At 42.7% G+C, this 24,992-nt stretch overlaps 1 protein-coding gene across 1 annotated transcript in view; it reads right to left on the bottom strand.

The window, feature by feature from the left end:
- LOC123755829 (ras-related protein Rac1) overlaps nt 1-24,686 on the bottom strand; it is an 88,928-nt gene extending 64,242 nt beyond the window's left edge. The window contains exon 1 of the mRNA XM_045738686.2: nt 24,526-24,686. Within this exon, the coding sequence (XP_045594642.1) occupies nt 24,526-24,560 (35 nt within the window). The 5' untranslated portion in view covers nt 24,561-24,686. The remainder of the gene's footprint in view (nt 1-24,525) is intronic.
- Nucleotides 24,687-24,992: the final 306 nt, after the last annotated feature.

Raw genomic sequence — 24,992 nt, forward strand, 5'->3', positions numbered from 1 at the left:
TGCCGGAATAACCGTGGACATCTTCAAGAGAAAACTAGATAATTTTTCTCCAAGGAGTGCCGGACCAACCGGGCTATGATGGATATGAGGACCTGTGGGCCGCTCCAAGCAGCAGCCTTGTGGACCAAACTCTCAAGTCAAGCCTGGCCACGGGCCGGGCTTGGGGAGTAGAACTCCCAGAACGCCATCAAGCAAGCTCAGGAACCTGTATATCAGTTGATTGACAGTTAAGAGGCGGGACCAAAGAGCCAGAGCTCAACCCCTGCAAGCAGAACTAGGCGAGTGCACGCGCGCACAAAAATCCATAAACCTGAAAAAAATCTAAATTATTGTGGAGGGGGGGGGGGTGAATTTACACTTTACACACAAGCTTGGGATGTCGTATCAAAGGTTGGCTAACCTGAGGACCGCTTTAGGGAATCCGGAAATCACGTTATTCTAAAAATTGTGCACCACATATATATATATTAAGAGGTGCATGGAGGCCTCGAATCATTAAAAGCAAAAGTCATGTTATTGCGAGTCATCGTCTGCATAAAAGGAAAAGTGTTCTGAGGTAGACCACCTGACTGGTCCTAGAGGTAATTAGACTGGGAGAGGGGCAAGGTGTGACGGGATTGGAGGGGGAAAGAGAATTATCAAGGGAAAGCGCAAAGCCATTACGACTATATAGCACTGGGAAGAATAATGACACGGGAGACATCTCCCGTCACGCAGGGTGAAGTCGCACCTCCACAGATCTCCAGTATCAGCTCTTGATACTGGCAATGGCTCAAAAGGGCCACCACTTACGGGCTATTCATGCCCGTGCCACCTTTTCGGTGGCTTAATCTTCATCAATCAATCAATCTAGGGTAATGATTTGGGATGGGACGGGGGTGGGAAGGAACGGTACCCAACCACTTGGACGGTCGGGGATTGAACGCCGACCTGCATGAATTCCCCCTTCATGCAGGTCAGGGGGGTGGAAAGGCAAGGTTAAGTATTGTCCCGAGTGGCGAGTTTATTGGGTAGCACCACTCATCTTATGAATAGACACACCGCCATAGCAGCATGTACAACACTCCCCAATAGGAAGAAAACCCGCTGGGTTGTTCATCCTGTCACTTGTACCCAGACACAGCTGGGACTTGCTTAACTGTCAAGTGAAGAGACTATCAAATCAAGATTAACATTTGTCAACCCTTAAATGTTTACGTTATCTTGCATGGGCAAAATGGGGGAATTCTTTTGAGAACAGCATTTATATTTGACGGTATTTATTTAAACAATGGGGTCTACACACACTTTTCTAATGTCTCTTAGATGTTCACATTCTCTCAGGTAGTGGTCAAGGGGGAGTCCGTCACGCTCACTGCAGATTCTGCAACTCCGCTGCTCAGCTGGTTTTTTTCCATCCAGAATCTTCATGGATATTTGTATCCAAGACGAATTCTTGTTATTACTGATTCTCTCCCGCGGCCAAGACCTCTTCGTCTATAATGATTAGGATTGCCAGCTGCAACCGCATTGTACCAGCGTACAGATTCACTGATTTGTTGTTCTATCCTCCTTTCCTCACTTGCCTTGTCGCGTCGATGTTGCCTGATAATACCTCTAATTTGTAGAAGAGTCTTGGGTATGAAGTATTCCATATGGCGCCTTCAGCAGCCAGCACATCTGCTCGTTCATTCCCACATATTCCAACATGGGAGGGGATTCACAGAAATTTGACGACTCTTTCCAGATTGGTTAGTAACCTATTAGCTCTAGGTTACCTCTAGGAAATAGGTTAGCTTTATTTTAACGACTATCGCAAGGTTTTCTGCCAGATTTTTATTAAAGGCTTTGTAATGCTGCTTTTGAATCAGAGCAGATCACTGCTCCGTTAGTGTTTCATTCAATAAATTTTAACGCCATAACAATGGCACTTAGTTCTGCTTGCGTTGAAGATGCAAAGTTCTCAAAACGTGTTTTTTCTTCACTTACGTTTTGAAAGGAATTAGTCCTAATTACAGTGTATGCTGCACCAGCCCTGCCATTGGTAGGATTAGATGACTAGATTTGATCTAATTCATTCCCGGCATCTTTATAAATTTCCTCAAGATACTTGTGCCTCATTTCTTGTGGTATGTTGAATTTTTTTTACATTGTCATCTCGTTGTTGATAATCCTACATGCTTCATCATCCCAGGGGATGGGGGTAACCTCTCTACAGGCAGGAGCTCACTGGCTTGCTCAAACAGGTGAAGTTCTTCAAGGTAGCAGACTGACCGGTGTTGCTATTTTTTTGCTTTTCCTGTTTCCTCCTGTAAGTAGCACAGAACTGTTTTTTTCTTGGCAATATTGTAATTGGGAGTCTGGCTATCTTACTTGCAAGCTTAGCATTCAGTTACCTGATTCTGCTTTTAACACTGAGGAGAGAGAGAGAACTCCTCTCGTAGATTAGATGTTCTGGCAGTTCTTGGGACTCCAAGAATGTTTGCCAGTCACTCATTTTGTATGCACTCAAGCCTTTTCATATCACTTTGGTAGTAGGTGCATAAAACTGGTGCGGCATAGTCTATGACGGAGCGCACATAGGCTGTGTATATCATTTTAAGCACGGCAACAGAGGCTCCATTCCCATTCCAGGTCATAGCTTTCAGTTCCCCGAGTCGACTTTTACATGTCACTATGAGGTGGTTGAGATCCTCTTTCTTTTCCCTGTTAGAGCCGACAGTGACGCCAAGGTACCGTTAGGTACTCGAGTGTTTCACCATTAATTTGCAGTTTTTCATTTTCTCTTGCTTGTGATTATGTTTTTTGTTTTGTTTGTAGAGGTGTGACGGGACTGGAGGCCGAGGGGGGGGGGGGGAGGCAAGGGGCGATGGTACTTAGGGGGTGGGAGTAGGCAAGGGGCGATGGTACTTGGGGGGTGGGAGTAGGCAAGGGGCGATGGATGGTACTTAGGGGGTGGGAGTAGGCAAGGGGCGATGGTACTTGGGGGGTGGGAGTAGGCAAGGGGCGATGGTACTTGGGGGGTGGGAGTAGGCAAGGGGCGATGGTACTTGGGGGGTGGGAGTAGGCAAGGGGCGATGGTACTTGGGGGGTGGGAGTAGGCAAGGGGCGATGGTACTTGGGGGGTGGGAGTAGGCAAGGGGCGATGGTACTTGGGGGGTGGGAGTAGGCAAGGGGCGATGGTACTTGGGGGGTGGGAGTAGGCAAGGGGCGATGGTACTTGGGGGGTGGGAGTAGGCAAGGGGCGATGGTACTTGGGGGGTGGGAGTAGGCAAGGGGTGACGGGAGTTTAGGGAGGAAAGCGCCAAGTGTGACGGAGCGCGGCTGACCGACTACCATTTTCCCCTTCACTTCCGCATCCTCATGAAAGAAAACGCAATTTTCGTATCAAAATACCACGTCAAGGAATGAGGCACTTGTAAGCTCGAGTGTACGGGGACGTACAACAACATAAGAATTGTTAACTGCAAGAGGCCTATTGTCCCATACGAGGCAGTTCCTATTGATTATATCCACCTGAACATGTGTCTAACCTGTCGCTCAATACAATCAGGTGAGCCCACATCCATTACGTTATACGGTAATTTGGTCCATAAATCATCCACTATTTACGAACTAATATTTTCTTCAGGTCTTTCCTAAATCTAAACTTATTCAATCCATATCAAGTCCTTCGTGTTCCACCTTGTGTCGAAATATTCAACACCTTATTAATTAATATATCCTTTTAAGTATTCATTGGATAAAATAATACAACAAAGTCATATCATCCCCCTAACTATTCGCCTTATTAGAGAATGTAAATTATTTTTTTTAATATCTTCGTATGAAAGATTTAATTCCTGGGATTATTCCCAGGAATTAAATCATTCGAAAATCATTCGTCTTCATCTCTGAAAAAAATTTCACGAGCCTCTACATTTGTAATCGGTATATCCACGAGTCACAGTATCAAAAGTTTTGCTGTAGTAAAGTTTTGTTGTTTGCTGTACACAACGACAATCCTATTCACTATCAACTGCCTCGAAAATGCTAAAAAAAATTAGTTAAGTGCGGTCCTTTGTAAAACCATGTTATGAATCCTTTATCTGTTTCCTTAAAATCTAAACTAATGGCTTTTGTAATTATCGATTCAAGCCATTTTCCCCACAATAAAAGTTTAAGCTAATTTAGCCGATAATTTGACGCAAGAGATCTATGTCACTTCTTAAATTAGCACATTTGCAACTCTTACATTACTTTGCTGGACAATAATGATTTAATCATTGCTGTCCAGCAAATGAGTGATTTAATCATTACTGTATTTCTGACCAGATACTCAAATCACTACTTTGCTGGCCAGTAATGACTTGGTAAATATATTAATGGAAGACACGCTTCTCTCTTTACATTCTTTTAGGATCCCAGCAAAATCTTCGTCTAGTCCTGGGGACTTGTGATTGGCTTTAACTTTCCTATCTGCTTAACTTTCTTCCTGTTAACAACTAAATTCAACTTGCCTACTTCGCCTCCTGCATAGATTTGCTCAGGTGTTGGTAAGATATAAGAGATTATACTCTTAGAAAATAGAGAACACACATATTTAGAATGCAATTCATTTCTTTGACACTAGCGGTAACTTTACCTAACATTTTTCAAAGAACCAGGGAGCCAGACTCATCTAGCAGTTACAGTTATGGGATTCCATGAGTGACTGGGTCGGTGCTGAGTGCTTGGGTACGTTGTCAATTTACCTTTCAAAATCTGGAGTGTTCTTGTTATCAGTGATGTCGTCAGGTGTTTAGAGATCGTTCATAAAGATGATGTTCGAATCTTTCATTTTCATATTGTTTATTAACATTTTTAGTTAAGACCCCCCCCCCACACAACCCGATCGCTCAATTCATTCTTTAGTCAATGGCCAAGCTACCGCATCCAACCAGCAACCACATACAGAGGTTGCAACCAGCAACCTCGTGATCACATACGAGGCACCAACGTAGGACTCTTTAGAGACCTTTCACGGCCCCTAGTTGCAAAGTAACCCCCCCCCCCCCACAGCATCCCCAAGATTACCAGTGTACTAGAGTACTAGACGAACAGTACAAGGTTGAGACCAGACGGTCATGTTTGAGAGGAGGACTTTCCCACCAAGTGATGCTGCCAGGGACCGGACACCACCAAACAGGATGCGCGATAAAATGTCTCAAACTCGCCGTGGCCATCCTCGCCGTACGGGGCCGTGCCCCCCACCCCCCTCGCCGTACGAGCCGTGCCCCCCTCGCCGTACAGGCCGTGCCCTCCGCGTCACTGAACAACGCCTCCACACGCATACTTTATATCCTCTAAGATCCCAGCAATTTGCATTGTGTGATAACCGGGGATAAAGGCACGGACCTTGTCTGAATTTAAGACTGGTTAGTTTAATATTGGTGAATAAGTTAAACATTACGCACGGTTAATGCATAGTGTTACTAAAGCTCTTAAAAACCAGATCTCCGTAGTCTCACGGAGGGAGGAAAATGTGCTCGCACAGCCACTGTAAACATTACAAGGCATTTTAGAAACATTGTTAAATAAAATGTACTATCCACCGTTCTCTCTCGCGGCTTAAGTATGACACTAGACAAAAGTATGTGTGGGGGAGGTATACAGCTCAAACAACAACTGTCATGAGACACACACATTAACAATGTGTGCTGCGATCCCACACAACCAACACCTCTTGAACTAGAACAACTATTATTTGTTTAGAGGAAAAATATGACTTTAAAATGGGCGAGAGAGATCCTTTTAACCGCCTTGCCAAACAAACCAACTCTCTTTCATGCTTCTCTGCTTTTAACACCGGAGCACCGTTATCGTGTAAAATTATTTGTATTTTTTACTACACTACATCTAACAGATTCATCGCGCTTATCGAACTTAAACGTCATGCCAAGTACTTTTTATGCGGATATTTAAATAAGATTCAAAAACGTATATGCACATAGCAGGCTTTTCCCAGTTGATAACTCTGGTGACTTAATAACAACTTCCAAGAACTTTGACATTGCTGTAGCCTAAGCAACTTCCCTATGAGATACCAGCTGATAATGAGCTATTTTCATTAACACATTTGAGTACATGTTCATTTGTACAGCTACCCTAGACTATATGGAGGATCGTAGTGTGTCAAGAATTAGCTCCGTGATGCTAAAACATCATCACATAGTGGTTAGTCATACATGACAACGTGAGCAGTAGCCTGCACTAGCAAATTTTGGGTAGAGCTTAAAACCCAAAGAGGCTATCAGGGTACAGGTATTGTTAGTGCCAGGTAACAGCCCCAAGCTAGACCAGGGGAAAGCACAGGGCCATCTCCTTCCTCGGCACAGGGCCAGATGGAGCAGTGCCCCCCATCCTCTGCCCCGGCACAGGGCCAGAGGGAGCTGTGCCGCCCCACCCCTGCCCCAGCACAGGAAGCCCAGAAGCACACGCCCGCCTGGATCGATGCCTCACAGGGAACAACATTACACGGTGCGCTGCTCTTCCTCTTGTCATTGCCCTGTCTACTGGTGTTACATGACACCCTTTCTCGCGTCATCTGCTGCTGCTGCTGGTGGGTGACTGTTCCGACTGGCAATGTTTCTTGACAGTTGTTCCGCGAGCTTATTACTCGTGTAATGATCAAGCTGCTGCTACTCATTTACGAGATGAGGGCTTCACATAAACCATCCGGCCTTTCCTCTACAGCTGACCAACCTGGTGCTTCTGGTGGCTATCCTCTCAGTGCTGTTACCTAACACTACATACCATTGTTGTCACTAGTTTACCAACAGCTTTAGCAGCAACTGGTGACTACCTATTTCCTCATGTTTACTGATGTTACTAAACTGATTACAGGTAATGTGAGATCAAAGAGGCTCTCATGGGCGATATACTATACATACCTCAACTGCTTTATTCCTCCGATCCTGCTTGGTGTTTGAGGTTCAGGTACTGAACCCACGCCTCAAGCATTGAGCCGGTGAAGACATGTTAACCGGTATCTTACTGTCATATTACAAACATGCCCAAGGCGATAGTAGGCCTACATGTGCCTATTACACTACAACGAAACTGGCTATTATGAAGATGTGTCATCTCCCGCTGCTTCTTCCCACGCCAGTTATCTCATCTTTACCTTTCCCTCGTCGCTGCCTCTTAACACCCCCACCCGACTGTAACACACAAAATGCAGTTTAGTCAACTGACTGGGAATGGAGCGAGGAGTAAACTTGCTCGCGCTTCCACCCATCACCACCAATGATTTATAGAGGCGGGGCGAGCTGACCACACCGTGACCAACAGTCACATCTAGGGGGGGAGGGGCAGGGAATGGGGGGGGAGGGCAGGGAATGAGGGATGGGGGGCAGGGAATGGGAGGAGGGGCAGGGAATGGCGGGAGGGGAAATGGGAGGGCAATACTTTGTTTCATCATTACCGGAGGGCAGGATGCCAATTAAGCTCATTGCGGTCTCCCCCTAGGCCTTTGCCAGAATGCAACCCCCCACCTGGCTGTGAGCTGACCACTGCGTTGCAGGACCCCAACTAAATTATTGGAGGCAAGATAAAACAATGAAAATACGGAGACACAGGCGAGGTGAAGAGAGGGAGGAACCCACCAATTTGGGAGGTGATCCGCGGTGGGTGTGGAGCCTTCGCCACCTGCGTCCAGGCCACATGATTCACCAGACGGGAAGCACGACTCACGACCCCACCCCACCCTCCTATCAGCCTCACTGACCACCCCTCTCCTCATACTCACCTGTTCCACCCTACCCTCCCAACATTCCCTCTACTTAACTCGTCTCCACCAAAATGTTTCCTGGTTACCTCTCCACCTTGAAGCCTCCCATCTTCCTCACGCTACGCCATTCATTACGTCGTCCTCTTCCCAGATTCAGTCCCCCTCCCCTCACTCAATTTGTTCACGAACAAAACTACTTGGGTCTATCGCCAGTATCTCCCATCTGTATGCTGAATTATCTCCACCACCAAGCACAACCTGTGGTGGCAGCAATTATAACCCCTTGAACGAGCACTCACCACCACGCCACTCCCACAATGTTAACCCATAAACCCCAAGCTACCATAGCCATCCACACTACACCCACAATCATCCGCACCACTGCCCCACTAACAGTGACAACCACCAGAGTCAACCTGGTTCACCATCACAGATCCTCTCTGTCCTCCACCACTTGGGATCCCCCCCCCTCACTACCACCAGCTGCCACCCTGGCGAGAATAACAGCAGAGTAAGTGGTCATTAGCGACAACTTCATTAGGGCGACGAGTGTCGCAACTGTGCAACACACACACAGAGTCCTGTTCCAGCCACGGTGCTCACCACGCCTCCCCAGTTAATACTGCTGCTGCTACTACTACCACCACCGTCGCTGGCTGCCCTTACGCCTCGCTATATATTATATACATGTTTAAATTACGAAAATTAACACGTGAGGAAAAAGTGAGTGTCAGACCACGGAGGAAGAATTGAAACAGGAATTTCCTTAGGTACTTTCGTATATCTTCAGAAGGAATTATAATAAAATAATTAATATATATATATATGCATGCCTCGCAGGGAACTATGTAAACAAACATCAGGCTACTGACTGGCCTAGTTACCGCCTGCCGAGTCCTTTTCCTCCTGTGTTGTTATAGCTGTGAAGAGATGTGAAGGGGGGTCTAACACGGACAGGAGACAGACAGGCGTAGACACGCGCAAAAACTTCCAACTGTCGTCTCGGGAGTGTCGACATCTACCGTGATCACACAGCTGTTAACCTCACCCAACTTGTGCTAGTGAACGAAGGTAGAGTGTAAACACAAGGTTCGCACTCTGGAAGTCGCTTATCCAGAGTGTATTCACACGTTGTGGAGGGTGTGTGAAACGAAAGGGTTTATCAGCACTGCTTCAGTATTACATGTATTTTAGTTCTTTAAATATGCATAAACTCCGTACTGTAATTGTGAGAAGCAAATGCTTGCACTGCAGTTATTGCGACTGTGTTTATAATGCGACTGTGCTGACGGGAGTGGTCGCATTTTCAATGCGACGTTGATAAAATCTTCAATTTTTCTTTTATTGTATTGTATTTGCTATTCTAATATAATATCAATAGTTGAAATGTAGTTATCATAATAGTCGCATTACAGCGATTAGTTTAATGATTGCATTATGAACGTAATATTTTTATACATTACTTTCTTCAATGATATAGTTTTAATAAATTATAATCCGTTATATTATATAATTATAAAATAACTGCTTGAATATTTTGTCAGTTAAGTGCCTAAAGCCACCGCAAATTTAAGTAAATAACATAACCCATGTACACAGACGTCAACACACCCACACTCCCTCCCATGTACACAGACGTCAACACACCCACACTCCCTCCCATGTACACAGACGTCAACACACCCACACTCCCTCCCATGTACACAGACGTCAACACACCCACACTCCCTCCGATGTACACAGACGTCAACACACCCACACTCCCTCCCATGTACACAGACGTCAACACACCCACACTCCCTCCCATGTACACAGACGTCAACACACCCACACTCCCTCCCATGTACACAGACGTCAACACACCCACACTCCCTCCCATGTACACAGACGTCAACACACCCACACTCCCTCCGATGTACACAGACGTCAACACACCCACACTCCCTCCCATGTACACAGACGTCAACACACCCACACTCCCTCCCATGTACACAGACGTCAACACACCCACACTCCCTCCCATGTACACAGACGTCAACACACCCACACTCCCTCCCATGTACACAGACGTCAACACACCCACACTCCCTCCCATGTACACAGACGTCAACACACCCACACTCCCTCCGATGTACACAGACGTCAACACACCCACACTCCCTCCCATGTACACAGACGTCAACACACCCACACTCCCTCCCATGTACACAGACGTCAACACACCCCACACTCCCTCCCATGTACACAGACGTCAACACACCCCACACTCCCTCCCATGTACACAGACGTCAACACACCCACACTCCCTCCCATGTACACAGACGTCAACACACCCCACACTCCCTCCCATGTACACAGACGTCAACACACCCACACTCCCTCCCATGTACACAGACGTCAACACACCCACACTCCCTCCCATGTACACAGACGTCAACACACCCCACACTCCCTCCCATGTACACAGACGTCAACACACCCACACTCCCTCCCATGTACACAGACGTCAACACATCCACTCCCCCTCCCATGTACACAGACGTCAACACACCCACACTCCCTCCCATGTACACAGACGTCAACACACCCACACTCCCTCCCATGTACACAGACGTCAACACATCCACTCCCCCTCCCATGTACACAGACGTCAACACACCCACACTCCCTCCCATGTACACAGACGTCAACACACCCCACACTCCCTCCCATGTACACAGACGTCAACACACCCACACTCCCTCCCATGTACACAGACGTCAACACACCCACACTCCCTCCCATGTACACAGACGTCAACACATCCACACTCCCTCCCATGTACACAGACGTCAACACACCCACACTCCCTCCCATGTACACAGACGGCAACACATCCACACTCCCTCCCATGTACACAGACGTCAACACACCCCCTCCCATGTACACAGACGTCAACACACCCACACTCCCTCCCATGTACACAGACGTCAACACACCCCACACTCCCTCCCATGTACACAGACGTCAACACACCCACACTCCCTCCCATGTACACAGACGGCAACACATCCACACTCCCTCCCATGTACACAGACGTCAACACACCCCACACTCCCTCCCATGTACACAGACGTCAACACACCCACACTCCCTCCCATGTACACAGACGTCAACACACCCCACACTCCCTCCCATGTACACAGACGTCAACACACCCCACACCCCCTCCCATGTACACAGACGTCAACACACCACATTACCCTCCCCCCCCTCCCTTCCCATATACATAGGACGTCAACAACCAGTTTCCACAAGACGGTAAACAATGTCTTCCCGAAGAGACCCACCCTTCGACAATTTCTATTTTAGATTTCCCCATCCATTTTCTTCGTTAGCTTACTTTCAATTTAAGTAACACATTTATTGTAGTTCTTAACCCAATTATTAGTAATCAATTTAAACTTCGTTAGTAATGGAGGAATACAAAGTAAGGTTAACAAGCACACACACACCTGGAGCAACATTATTAGGAGCACATCTTTTAATAACACTACAGAGCAGGACCATAAAACGTATCCAAGAGGGGCAGGAAGAATGTACTTATTGAATGACGAGGTGGGGGTGCAGAAAGGTGGAAATTGAGAGAGTGATGTAGGCCATGAACAGTGCTATCAGATAAGCATAATCTCATTATCTTGCTAGACTAATGCTACCAGGAGTACTGCACTTCCACTGTACACGAACGCTATAAATTCATGCAATGTTCGAGTGCACGCATGTATACGAATGCTGCGCCCCCAGCTTCACCATCCCAACATTGTTCGTTTCTTTAAAACACACAAGCATTTCACACACTAAGCTTGCACTGCCGGAAAGTTTCTTACTTGCCAATCTCATGGACATGTACCGTAATGTTAGCTACAGTACTGTACCTAGATGTCTACTCTTGTAACCATCACAAATTAAAGCCAATAAAACCCCTAACTAGTACACCACATATTTATATATTGCTTAGAATATAGAGCCAACTCTTAGACTATTCAGCTCTGTTTCTGAACCTATTAAGTGACTTAACTTTCCGGAAAACTAAGCTAAACTATTCAAAACTGAATTGACTGTAGATGCCTATGTTAAAAGTTTACCCAACTTCATCAATTCTGTTAAACGAATATTGGAGTTAAATTCCTGAGCCCATTATGTGCCTCATACTTTTCGCACTACTACTCACCGGATGGTTATGGGCGCATAATAAATGAACTAAAACAAAAAAAAACATGCGCCTCCGACCTGGCGTCTGGAGCTGGGTGGTGTGTTGCCATGGAATGGGATGGGTAGGTGGGGATGGGTGGTGGTTGATGGTAAAGGGTGGGGCGAGGTGGAATCCTAAGGGAAGCAGGTAGAGCGGCCGAGGCAATCAGGGAGATCCAAACAAGCGAGAGTTGCTCAGGTAAACAAACACAGCGCGCGCTGCCTCCCACCCTCCAGGTGATCTTTAATATAAAGCAGCAGTCCCTCGCAGCAATACTGAAGTTACTGCCCCGCTTCTGTGCCAGGTAAGTCCACTACGGGCTCACCATAGCTCCTGCTACTTGGAACTTGTTCCGAGTAGCTGAATCTATAACAAAAACAGCAATACTGGCAGAACCTCTTACGAGGTCTTGACCCTTACCGCGAAACTAGAGGCAATTTGTTAGCCCCACGCAGAAAGGCAAGATGACGGGCATGAGTGTGCTCTATCGGATGATCTGTAGAGTTGGGAGTGCATCGGAGAGGGAATCAGAAGCGAAAGGGTTTATCTGATTTAATAATTGGTTGAGAAATAATTTTGTATACCAAGTCGCTGGCACCAAACATTACCTTTAGGGTAAAATCTCTGCTTCATTTATTAACAAGTAATCAATCCAGAGGATACAAGACTTTGTGGCTCAACAGTACCAAGATAATGCCTAGTTCCATTCACCTGGGCTGTATGGGTCTCGAACCGTGGACCCCACGCATGGGAGGCCGAAGCTCTATCGACTGGGCTTTGTCGGTGACATGGCCCAGTCGATGGGCTGTAGGTGAATGGAGCTTTTATTTCCACGGAAGTGCGGATGACAATTTAACACCTAGCTACCTACAAGGTAAGGTAATTATCAAAATAAGGCACCAAACCGGGAAGGCTATGTAGCACCATCAAAGTGCGAAATAATCAGAGGGCGCTAAATATCACCAAGAATGCCAATACGAGAACAAGAAAGCATAAGGCGAACGATATCAAAAGTATCCGATTCACCTAGAATTCTATCGAGGGACAAGTAACCGCGAGGGACGGTCGGAAAGCAAGACACGCTCGTCCTGGAAATCAGGACATTCAACAAGGATATGCACAACTGTAGCTACCTACAAGTCATTCATCTCATTTAACAACCGATATTTTGTTACCTGGTTAAGGGCACAAGTGCTGACAACGTTAAAAAGCAGTTACAGTCTACATTCATTTTTAGGCTTCTTGACATTTTCTAGTTCTTCCGAGTGCTAAATTTTATGGATAATTCATGCATCATTCTTGATACGTTCCGGGCTCCGACTGTCAGCACACCATCACTATTCCAGGATCCAGCTGTTATTCTTCTAGATATATTCTAGGATTCAGCCGTTACCTTAGATACTAGTACAGTATGTTAACTTACTAAAATAGTACTGTATTCATAACAAACGATGGAAATACTTCTAATATTTGGGCTTCTTTAGGCTACATAAATTAGAGAATCTCTTGACTCCATTCCGTTATTTTTATTTTTTAATGCAGGAGGGACGAGGAGCCAATAACTTCTCTGACTACACTAGTTAGTAGGTTTAAGAGATCTTTTCCAACAGCTCATCTTTGGCATTGCCCAATTAGTTTTTACTAAACACGATCTGCCAATCAGTTCACAACCAGAGTGCTAAATACTGCTGGGTGAGGAGTCAGCAGTTAAGGATCAGGTGCATTAATCGTTCCCTGACCAGGACTAACCAACACCAGCATTGGTTGCAAGGTGTGCTGGGCAAGTTTTAGTAGTGATAGTCATTAAAAATTAAGAGCACCTTGGTTTAGGAATGCACTCACTGAATTACATCTACTTTGGATCTATGGTCGTTCCCAAAGAGAATTGAATTACTGTCAATATACAAATTTCACAGCAGGTTGTGCCCACTGATGAGACATATGCTGGCTTTCATACACACAAAGCACCACCAACCCTCACCTCGTGCTATGTTTCCTTGCATCACAATCTCAATTACTTGCTACTTTTCCATTAATAAGAATACAAGACCCCAACACTTGATACACCAGCTTTAGAACAGGGCTTATCCCTAAAGGATGAAACACACACTTAGTCTGCCTCATATCCTCTGGCCAAAAGAGGGGCTTTACACTCCACTGCCCTCACGGTAATCCGGGAACAATCTCCACTCATTCCTTTCACTGTAAGGTGGTGTTACATGTAGAGGTTGGATACAGGATATCAGGGAGGGGGGGGGGGGGGGGGGGGTAAGAGAGAGAGAGTATTATAGTACAAAACATCAGGTTAGTGGATAATATTTTTATTACGATGCGAGGGAGGGCACAGAATAGGGCAGGGAGGGAACAGAAGAAAAGAGGAAGGGTATGGAAAAATAGTGGGAAGGAAAGGAGAGAGGGAGGGAGAACAACTAAATACTGTAGCCACAACTAATAATTTACTACAATATTCAGTCACAAAATTCTATACAAATTATAAAGGTTACTCAACTCCCCAAAAGCTATACTGTATAGTATTTTCTTCTGAAACCTGAGCAGAATTATTAAAAAAAAAATTCCTGTAAAAGAAGCTCTTCATCTGGGTATTTTTAACCTTTCATGTATCTGGAAGATTTGCTACACCCACAAGACCTTTTTCACACAATGTTTTGTACACCTCTCCATCTTATCACCAAACCCATTTATCACCATAGCCACCCACCTTAACACGCCTCAAGGTTGCATACTCAATTGACATGCCACCACCTACTAACACTTAACACCATTATGAGACAGGCTCTGGGTGTGTCTGGGGACAATGTCACATTATCTCACCCTACATTTTCTCTAACTTAAGGATTTTTCTATCATGGTCTTGTGCACAGATTTTAATATTAACATTGTTAGATATACTGTAGTCACACTAACAATTAAAATAGCAAATTTTTTATGACAAAGGTGTGTTTATTGCAATGTTAAAGGTAATTTCTCTCAAAATGAAATACTAACATTTTTGCTAAGAGGCACAGCTTCAGTAGAATGACAAACAGTTAAACTAATTTTTCCCCAAACAAATTTTACACCGACTCCAACATACTGACTACACAACACTTTGAAGGAATACAACAAAACTGGAAATTTGCAGATGGAGTGAACGAAGTGCCCATCTATTTAGACCAACGTGAATTAATGCAGACCATATACAAAATTAAGCTGTCACTGTGCTGATCAGTTTGAGTGAGAAGGGATATACAAGTATTGCACAGTACTGAACTGCCAGTAGTTATAAATCAACATTAAATCATGTAATCATTTAAATAAATTAGAATAACTGAAAAAAGTTGTAGAAACAGGTTTCATGACAGACTAACCTAGCCTGCTTGCTTACTTTCATTTCTACAACCATTAAGTCTCATGCAGGCAATGAGTCACAATAACGTGGCTAAAATATGTTGACCAGACCACACACTAGAAGGTGAAGGGACGATGACGTTTCGTCGAAATTCACAATCTACTTGAGAATGGTCCAGGACGGACCGAAACGTCGTCGTCCCTTCACCTTCTGGTGTGTGGTCTGGTCAACATTAAGTCTCACTACCAACTCTTCAACTTGCTGTGGTCCTACTGAAGTTTAACTTGTTGAAACAATACATTGAGCTTAAACATTCTACAGTACTTAACACCAGAAGTCAATTTGCCTTGAAAATTAATAAGCAACTTGTAAATTTATAAAAAAAATTCATTGCTCTAGATAATTACAGTATTGTACCTATTCAGATTTAATTAGCAGAAAGGTCAACCACTTATGACTAATCTGCTAAAGATGCTAAAAGTTTTAATACTTTTATAGAGTAATTACCCTATCTGTATTCCTCCTCAATTGCTAGCATACCTAGTGGCTTAGGAAATGACAATGCTTCCAGCTTGTGCAGTATAAATGCAAGATGAGGCAGCTGTATGTGTTCACATCAAGGCCACAAAGATTTCCACACAAGCTGGTGTGCAATGAACACACTAACAGACCACAATGACTGATAACCTCACAGAATAGTGTATTATTAAAGCGGCTTGAAAACAGAAAACCTTCAACAATACTTCAAAGCAATATGCTCATGACTGGGTTTACCCAGAGATCACTTTAGAAAGCGAATCTTTTATCACTAAGCTCTGTCCTTAATTAAGCTGTTATACCCAATGTTTACAATGTACAAAGTATGCTTCAATATAAACCGAGGTTAAAATTAAAATAATTTCAAATCGTGTCTGAATACCACCAAGTTATATTATTTATATACATGATTATACAATGAATTGTGATACTACAGGTTTTGGTAATTGGCACTAGACATAAAACTACTAATTCACATTGCATTATAGAAAAGTTTTAAAGCCAAGAAAGAATTTGTAGGAAATTTTAGGTTACAAGATGAATAGTTAATGTTAAAAGAAATAAAACTAGTATCTGTAGTACTGGTAAACATTCCAAAACTGCAGTACAGTAATCCGAGTTCACAATTAGTCAGGTAATGACTACTGAATATATAACAGGGAAAGGTGGTGATGAGAAATGCCATGGATGGAGATATAATTCTAAATAGTACAGTACACTAAGCGAGTTTGTAGCACAATGTGGGCTACTATGGTTAGGAAATTTAGTACTTTTCTACTTTTGAATAAATTATAGATCGAGCAATTCATACCAGTGCTTTATCTTAATATGTATGTAATAGTCAATTACAACTAATAAAACAGTACACTGCTCAATTTTCATATTTTTTATAAAATGTAAATTTGAATACAGTACAGTACTGTACATATAACAAAGGATATCAAGTTTCTATATGTAAATGCCTAAATGAAGACTAACTATATTTCAGATTAAACTATTTACAAATAGACATCTTGTCCTATGATTACTATGTAGCAATTTTTGTGCCTGGCTTCTTGTTCTGTCCTTGGTAACAAAGTTCAACATCCAGTATATCCTGGTGAAGTACTCACCTTACTCACAAAATTTACCCACCTTACAAAAATTTATGCACGTTTCCATATCAAGAAAGATGACGTGCACTGTACAGTACATTTTAAAACAGTTTCCAACACTCAGTGTGATATTCTCTTGTAGAACCAATAAGTATTTATGGTACACTGCCAATAAATCCACTCAATGCCATTATTTGCAGTGTATGGCTTTTATATTCTTTCCAGTTTTATAATAAATGTCGGTAGGAATATGAAAGGCACAGACAAGCGTTTTTACACAGACAAAAGCACAGACAAAAATTTTAAAGCTGGATCTTACCTGGCGAGGGTTCTGGAAGTCCTACATCCAAGCCCAGCCTGGGGCCAGGTTTGACTTAAGAGTGCATGATCCAACAGGCTGTTGCTTTGAGCAGCTTGCAGGCTTACATATCCACCATATTCTGGTTTGACCAGCACTTCTTTCAGAAACCATCTACTTTTTTCTTGAAGACTTCCACTTTTGTTCTGGCACTATTTCTTATACTTGCTGGGATGTTTCTGAACTACTGAGGACCTCTTATGTTGATAGTGTTCTCTGATTGTCCTATGGAATATACTTTTCACTGGCTCTATTCTGCATTTCTTACCATATTGTTCAATCCAGTATGTTATTTTATTGTGCAAATTTGGGACTTTGCCTTCCAGTATTTTCCACATGTTTATTATGTGATACACCTCTTGTCTCCTTTCCAGGGAGTACATTTTGAGAGCTTTGAGATGGTCCTAATAATTTAGGTGCTTTATCGTGTCTATGCATGCCGTATATATTTTCCCCTATTCCCTCAATTTTAGCAATCTCTTCTGCTCTGAAGACTAAACTGCCACTAATGGCATCAAGAGTGGATATACAGTATTGGTAGTGTACCTTAAATGCTTATTTGCTCTACAAGAGAAGTATCAAACAGTACTCAAGGTGTGACAACACAAGTGATTTAAATAGTACAAGCACTGTGATGGTATGCCTGGATTTAAAAGTTCTCAATCTATCGTATCATTTTTCTAACCGACATGATTTGCTCGATTATGCTCCCTGAATGTTAGGGCATCATTGGACTTGAGAATGGTCCAGGACGGACCGAAACGTCGTCGTCCCTTCAACTTCTAGTGTGTGGTCTGGTCAACTTAGGGCATCATTATTCCCACATCCCTTACATGTTGCTTTCCTACTATGGGTAGATCTAATTGTCTTGTACCCTGTAATTTTTAACGAGTCTTAATTTTGTCCATGCCTAAGTAACTGGAATTTAACACAAACATGTTATTTTAAGCTGCCCAATCGACAACTTTATTAACAGCCTGTATATATATATTTATTGTCTTTTATACAAGTAATTTTCATGTCAATTTTTGTCATCAGCAAAAGATGACATGATGTGATTTGTATTTGTCTATATCTAATATGAGAGAAATCAATGGCACAAGGATGTGCCCCCTGCAATACAGAGCTTTTTACTGTGCTTGCACTTTATTATCTTTGACTTTTTTGCATTATGTTTGACAGGAAATTGAATAGCCATCACCCTACTTAACCTGTTATTCCACAAGTTGAATTTAAATTCCTCCAGCAAATATTGAAGGAAGTAAGCAAATAATTTTACATATACTGTACCATACTGTGTCCACTTTCCAATGAACTTTTAGCTTTTAATTTAAAATACCCTTCCATGTTCACATATTATGGCTGCCAAAATTTCCAAGCAAAAAATAGGATCTTAGTTCAGACCAATTCAGTGAAAGCATATGAACTGCTGTGATTACCTAAAAGTACAGTATGCAAACTGCATTACTCAGAAGATGAGAACGTGTTCCAATTTTAGCCCAGACTAATGTTGAAAATGGAAAACTATGTGGGCCGCTCCAAGCAACAGCCTAGTGGACCAAGCTCTCAAGTCAAGCCTGGCCTCGGGCTGGGCTTGGGGTGTAGAACTCCCAAAACCCCCATCAAGCAGGTATCAAGGCACTCATTAGCATAAATAGGTATGTACAATAAAAACCATTTCCTTTTATATTTATTAAGAACTACAGGTTTTCATCAGCAAAGCAAGACTGGTGACATTTTAACAATAATTAATGGCAGTGATTAACTCTTGCTATTCTTGGTAAACACTACCAATGGGAAAGTCCTCAGTATATCGAGTATCAGTTGAATACTGATCGAAATAAGCAGTATCTAACTTTCACTAATAACCCCCAGGAGAGAGTGAAAACCCTCTCCAAGAAATTATAACGTTACTTAAAAAATGCAAATAGAATGCCACCTTGGCGGGGTCTGGTGGCCAATTATGGGTGGTGGGGTGGTGCAATCAACCCTCACCATGTGTCTTATCATGGAGTATTGGCTGGTAACCCACCCCCACTCATTACCAAACCAGCACTTCCTTGTATCTTTTCTTAATCTGAATTTTTTCAATGCTTGACCATTGTTACAGGTTAGGTTAGGTTAGGTAAGATAGTTTTCAAAATCTAACCCATATCTTCCCTGCTGGTACCCCTCATCCACTTTATCATATCTCCCTGTACCCTGTCCTCCAAAGATTGCAGATCAAGCAATAAGGGAAATTCCAAATAAAGTACCACTTATCAGTCGGGTCAACTTGCATTCTCTTTTCAAGAGTATCCATGTTCACTAATACGGTGACAAAGTACCGTACAGTCCACATGGGGTTTCACCAAGGGCATATATAATTGCAGGAGCACGTCTGTACATTAATGGCTGATGCTTTTGATCATTAACCCAAGCATTCCATTTGCTTTGTTACTCACATTGATATAGTGCTGCACAGCTTTCTTTGTTTCTTTCAATTTGCCCAATTTTGCATCATTCCTCTAGTAGATGGTGCCACTGTCATTTCCCAAATTTAGAACTTTGCAAGTATTGTATCTAGGTTGAACTGTATGTCACTTTCTGACCAATTCTACAGTATGTCAAGGTCTTTCTGGAGTTTTACAGTCATTCAAGTTCACCATTTGCCCCACTTTCATGTCAACTGGAAATTTTCTAGATACAGTATTACTGTTCAAACAAACATCTAGGTTGACGACTTGTGAATAATCAAAGCCCCAGAACAGAGCCCTGGAGTACACCACTAGTGACATTACTAACTTCAACTTGTTTATGCAACCCGCTGTCTATCGTTCACCCAGGCTGTCTGGTTCAGTTGAGAACTTTTTTCCAATGCAAAGTGATGAGTACCCACAGAAAAGTTAAATAACAGTACGCTTATGTCAAATCTGAAATTTACAATACTGAATAGGTGCTAAACTATTATAAGAATGGGAGTAGCCTATAGTAATTACAAAATTAGTTTAATACAAAAGCTATTTCAATGCATAATATCTATACCATACCACTTGACAAGATCAAAAGTGCTGTCGGTTGAGGAGCATACTTAGGCAAATAGGAAAATTCATGTAGTAGGCTCAGCGCTATTTTTATTTACATTTGAATGTTGAGGTAATTAGTCAAAAAGAGTACAGTACCAGGTTAACAATTACATTACAAGATAAGAGATGTGAATATTGAGAATAGCAGTAGAACCTAGGTTCTCAGTTTTCGGTTCTCATGATAAATTTTTAAGAGAAATTCGATTCGGTAGTCTTAGTTTGCCTCAGTGGTCGTAGTTTGTTTATACACGTATTGGTCCACCGCAAGCATGGCATTTCAGTTTACCAGTGTCTCCTGCCTACTGATGATCGCGCTTGGATTCTTTGAAGAATTTCATTGTTTTTATGTTTTTTTTTATTTCTGAACATAAAAGTTATTATTATAAATCACACTTCCAAAAAAGTCAGTGGCAATGTTCAACCTAAGACAATAGTTGTGAGGATGATAGCGGAAAAACAAGAGATCATTCATAGCGAGACAATGTGATGTCTCACTACAGACAAGTGTTAAAAAGTAGAGAAAAAAATGTGTCTATAGACAGATTCTTAGTAAGACAAGCAAGAAGTGAACCACAACCAGGTCCTAGTGGTATGCCTGCAAAACGTAAAAGAGTACCCCACAAATGTCATCACTGCTGTTATAATGGAAGGGGACTCCCCCTTCTAAACACTAACACCTCTCCTCCTTACCCTTCTCACTGTCTTCCATACGCCAACAAGAGTCCTCCATAAGGTAAGGTACCTAAGAGTATTATTCTGTATAAAATGTACTTTTTAGTTAATATTTTTGGGGGGTGTGGAACAGATTAATTCAATTTACTGTACAGTATTTCTTATGGGAAAATTCGTTTCAGTTTTCAGAGTTACGGTTTTCGTACCGTTTCTGGGAACTGATTAACTACGAAAACGAAGGTACCACTGTACAGTACTTTTAATACCCATAAGTGGTTCCGATGTGAATTCCTGTGAACTCCTCTAATTTATGGAATTGTACATTAATATCAATGCCAATCTAATAGGATCCATCAATGTTTGCAGAAAAGCTTTACATACAAGTTCAGGAAATATAAATAGTGCTGCATTTTAAATAAAGTGGTATGAACTGACCACTATTTGCCGTTACAGTACAAATAACCAAAGGTTATTCAAAGGGGAAATTTGCTAACCCTGTATTGGTAAATCTAATTTTTTTCACATTAGATGTCCAAGCAGTTCATGCTAAAAGCATCTGCAATGCTTTCCTAGTATCTGGGCCTGGAAGCCTACTTGGCCATAAACCAAAGCAACACACAAGACCAATCTGTTGTGAGCTACCTGCACTAGTCTCCACCAAACAGTAACCATTATCCCTTCAATATAAATTGACATTCTATTTTGTCCTGTTCCACTTGCATAAGAAATTAAACCGATTGACATGGACACTGCTTATAACAAAATGCCCCATACGCTACAGTACTGTAATTTATGTAAACACAAACTTCATATATTACAAAAACCAACATACAAACTTGTTATATTACAAATAACTGAACCACGTGAAAATGAAATGTTTCGGCTTGTCCTGGACCCCTTATCAAATCCCCACTTTCATTTTCATGCGTGTGGGTTGAGTTCAACCCACTCAAATTAATCAACTCGGTTGATTCCAAATGTGTTTCAATTGCTTTACTGTATTTTATTGATATTCAAATTCATATGCATAAATTCCATGATCAGGGTAGGCTATCCAGATAAAAGTACTGTACTATACAACCTAGGCTACAGTAAATCACAATTTACTATTTTTTTTTTACCCAAAAAATTTTACCAGCAGCAAACCAAAACGTTTGCTGTTAATACAGTACAGTATGTATATACATCCAAGAACATGTGTTCTAATTAAAGTGGCTAAAAGAGCCACCACACTTTCCAAACAGCATTGACTTTTTTTTTTTTTTTTAGCACAGTTCAGACAACCTTAACCAATTTTACACCTTTGTGTAGTATGCTGGGAAGAGGGAAAGCATATTGGTACAGCATGACAACTATCAAAACGAGTTGCTACACTGCCGAGTCATTCCAGCCAATTATACTATACTGGACGAGATAAGACTAGGTAGATTAGGTTTACTTAAGTTAAACAAGTTTAGGCATGTCTTTTTAGATTAAGTATAAATGAATCAGTTTACGTTTGGCTAGAAGCAAGTTAGAGCAGGTGGCTTCACTGAATTTGACCAAAATACTAGTTAATACTAGCTGTCATGGCCCCTTTCATGTGACTATTTTCAAGCTCGCAACTAAATTAAAAGTTTTATAATTGAAACAAATGATGTGCAAGATCAAAATGCCAGGGAGCTTCATAGCAAGAAAACATTTAATAATCCCCCTCCTCCAACGAAATAAAAAATGACAATTTGATAAGGGTCCAAGATGGATCAAAATGTCACATTTCATGTGTAGGGGTTTGGGTTATTTGTTTTCACCCACATTTCTCCAATTTTCTGCATTATCAACAGTACAGTATTGTAATTAGGCATGGAAAATGAACTCCTTTTATATTGCGTGTTGGAAGCACTTCATATATGATTTCGTTCAACAAAATTTGGTTTAATAGCCGAGCCTGCTATGCAATTGGATAAAGGATGCATGATAGACAAAATTTACACAGTATTTCAGTGTTAATTGCTAAGCTTAACAAACCGAGTATTTTTCCTCAACCCTTTCATGTGACTGAATGGTCAGCCACAGCATACATGGATATAGTTCTTAATATTTAACCTAAACAAATTGTAAATAGGTAAACAAACCATTGATGTACTGTACACATTAACCCACCATAATTACAGTACTTAATTCATCAATACTGCCACTTGCCTCTTTAAGCAAAAATACTGGGGTTAAGTTCCTGAACTTCAGGGCACTACTAACAGGATGGGCATGGGATATAGATAGATAACAGTAAACTATGGTGCAGTGTTTGGCCCAGCTCACTTAACTAATTTTACTAGTTTAAGTTACTAGCACGGCAAGTTTCCTTACACCCGATGCTACTGTTCACCTAGCAGTACATAGGAAGCCAAGAGTTGGGCAACTTGTGGGTTGCATCCTGAGGATGGTCTCTTATGTCTAGGTCCTAGGGGCACTTCCCAAGTTACACACGCTTCTTGTCACAATGGAAAACCCAACTAGGAAAATCATTTCACAGCAATTCAAAGCAAGCAGCTTTTATCAGCGATGCCACAGCTAGCAAATATGTTGTCGTGACTTAACCAAAATACATTTCGTCAGGTTGTTGCTAATAAGCGTGTATAAACAAACCTTAGGTCGGAAAGGGTGTTCAAGCTTTGCATATTGTAAATTATACACTTGCCTATCCGTCTACAGGGAAGCGAGGTCTACCTCTTTATGCCCCGCCTACTAGCCTTCTACCTGCTGTGTTTCAACTACTCTCACTTTCAAATTCTTTGTGAATTGGACCTTAGAGTTGTGGATTCAAGTGGCCTCCAAATCTTCCTTTCAGAACATTCCACTTATTAACTACCCACACAGTACAAGTACTTTCTTACTTCCCTTTGGCACATTTCTGGCAAGAGTTGCATGTATAATTCATTATGTTTATATATCATGGTTCAAGTTTTGAACCTTATTCCCTAAAACCAGTAAATACTAATCAGCTCCGGGGGAACTATGAACACGGGTCTGATGCTAGAGTTGTTGCAAGTTTCCTACTGCAGACGGATGCTATAATGTCAAAGTTTAATCTGCCCTTTTACAAACAATACAAGAACAGCCGTCAACACCAACCTTCCCAGACGAGTCCAGACCAAACTACTGCCAATGTTGACCTACAGATCCACAGCAGCCTCTTACAAGCCACAATATGGGTGGTGTATATTGACTCATTACCCTCAGCTATTAACCCCATCAACCCTCCCACCAAGTGACGAGCCGCCCACACCGCCCACAACACGAGAGTATAACCCCACACTCGGACAGGGGGCGTTACTAGCCCTCTAAAGCTCTTATTCCACAGTATATTGTGATGTGTAGAGGTAGAGAGGAGAGTGTGTGTGTGATAGTGGTGGGAGGGTGTAGCTAGTGTAGGTCCCCCACACCCAGCGGCTGGCTGGAGGGCTGCTCACTCCCACCACACACAACAAACCACAGTGCTGGAGTAACTTACCCATCGCCCACCACAACGCACTTAATGGCTTGCATAATCCCGTGTTTATATAAGCGACGAAGGCCCGTTAAACCACTTGTTAGCTAGGTAACGGAGGGGGGGATGGAGGGGAGGGGCGTGACAACCTCCTGCGACCACTGACACACGGACACTGGCGGCGGGGTGAGGCCTGCCAACATGGACGGCCTCCCCCGCCCCCTCCCTCCCTCCCCCGACAATCACCCCCACTCTTACCAACACCTTCATCATATCATCACTACTATCCCCCCCTCTCTCTCTCTCTCTCTCCCTGTATGTAACACCTCTACCACAATCCTTTTCCCCTCAAACACACTATTTCTCTCAACGCCATCGTGCGTAGGTGCACGTATATTATTATTCTAATAACTTCACCACACTACCTTCCACTACTGCACTTCTAAACACTATTGCCAACACCTCCACCCACAGAGCGCTGATTCCCAATA

Source organism: Procambarus clarkii, chromosome 43 (assembly GCF_040958095.1).
Source record: "Procambarus clarkii isolate CNS0578487 chromosome 43, FALCON_Pclarkii_2.0, whole genome shotgun sequence".
Lineage (NCBI taxonomy): Eukaryota > Metazoa > Arthropoda > Malacostraca > Decapoda > Cambaridae > Procambarus > Procambarus clarkii.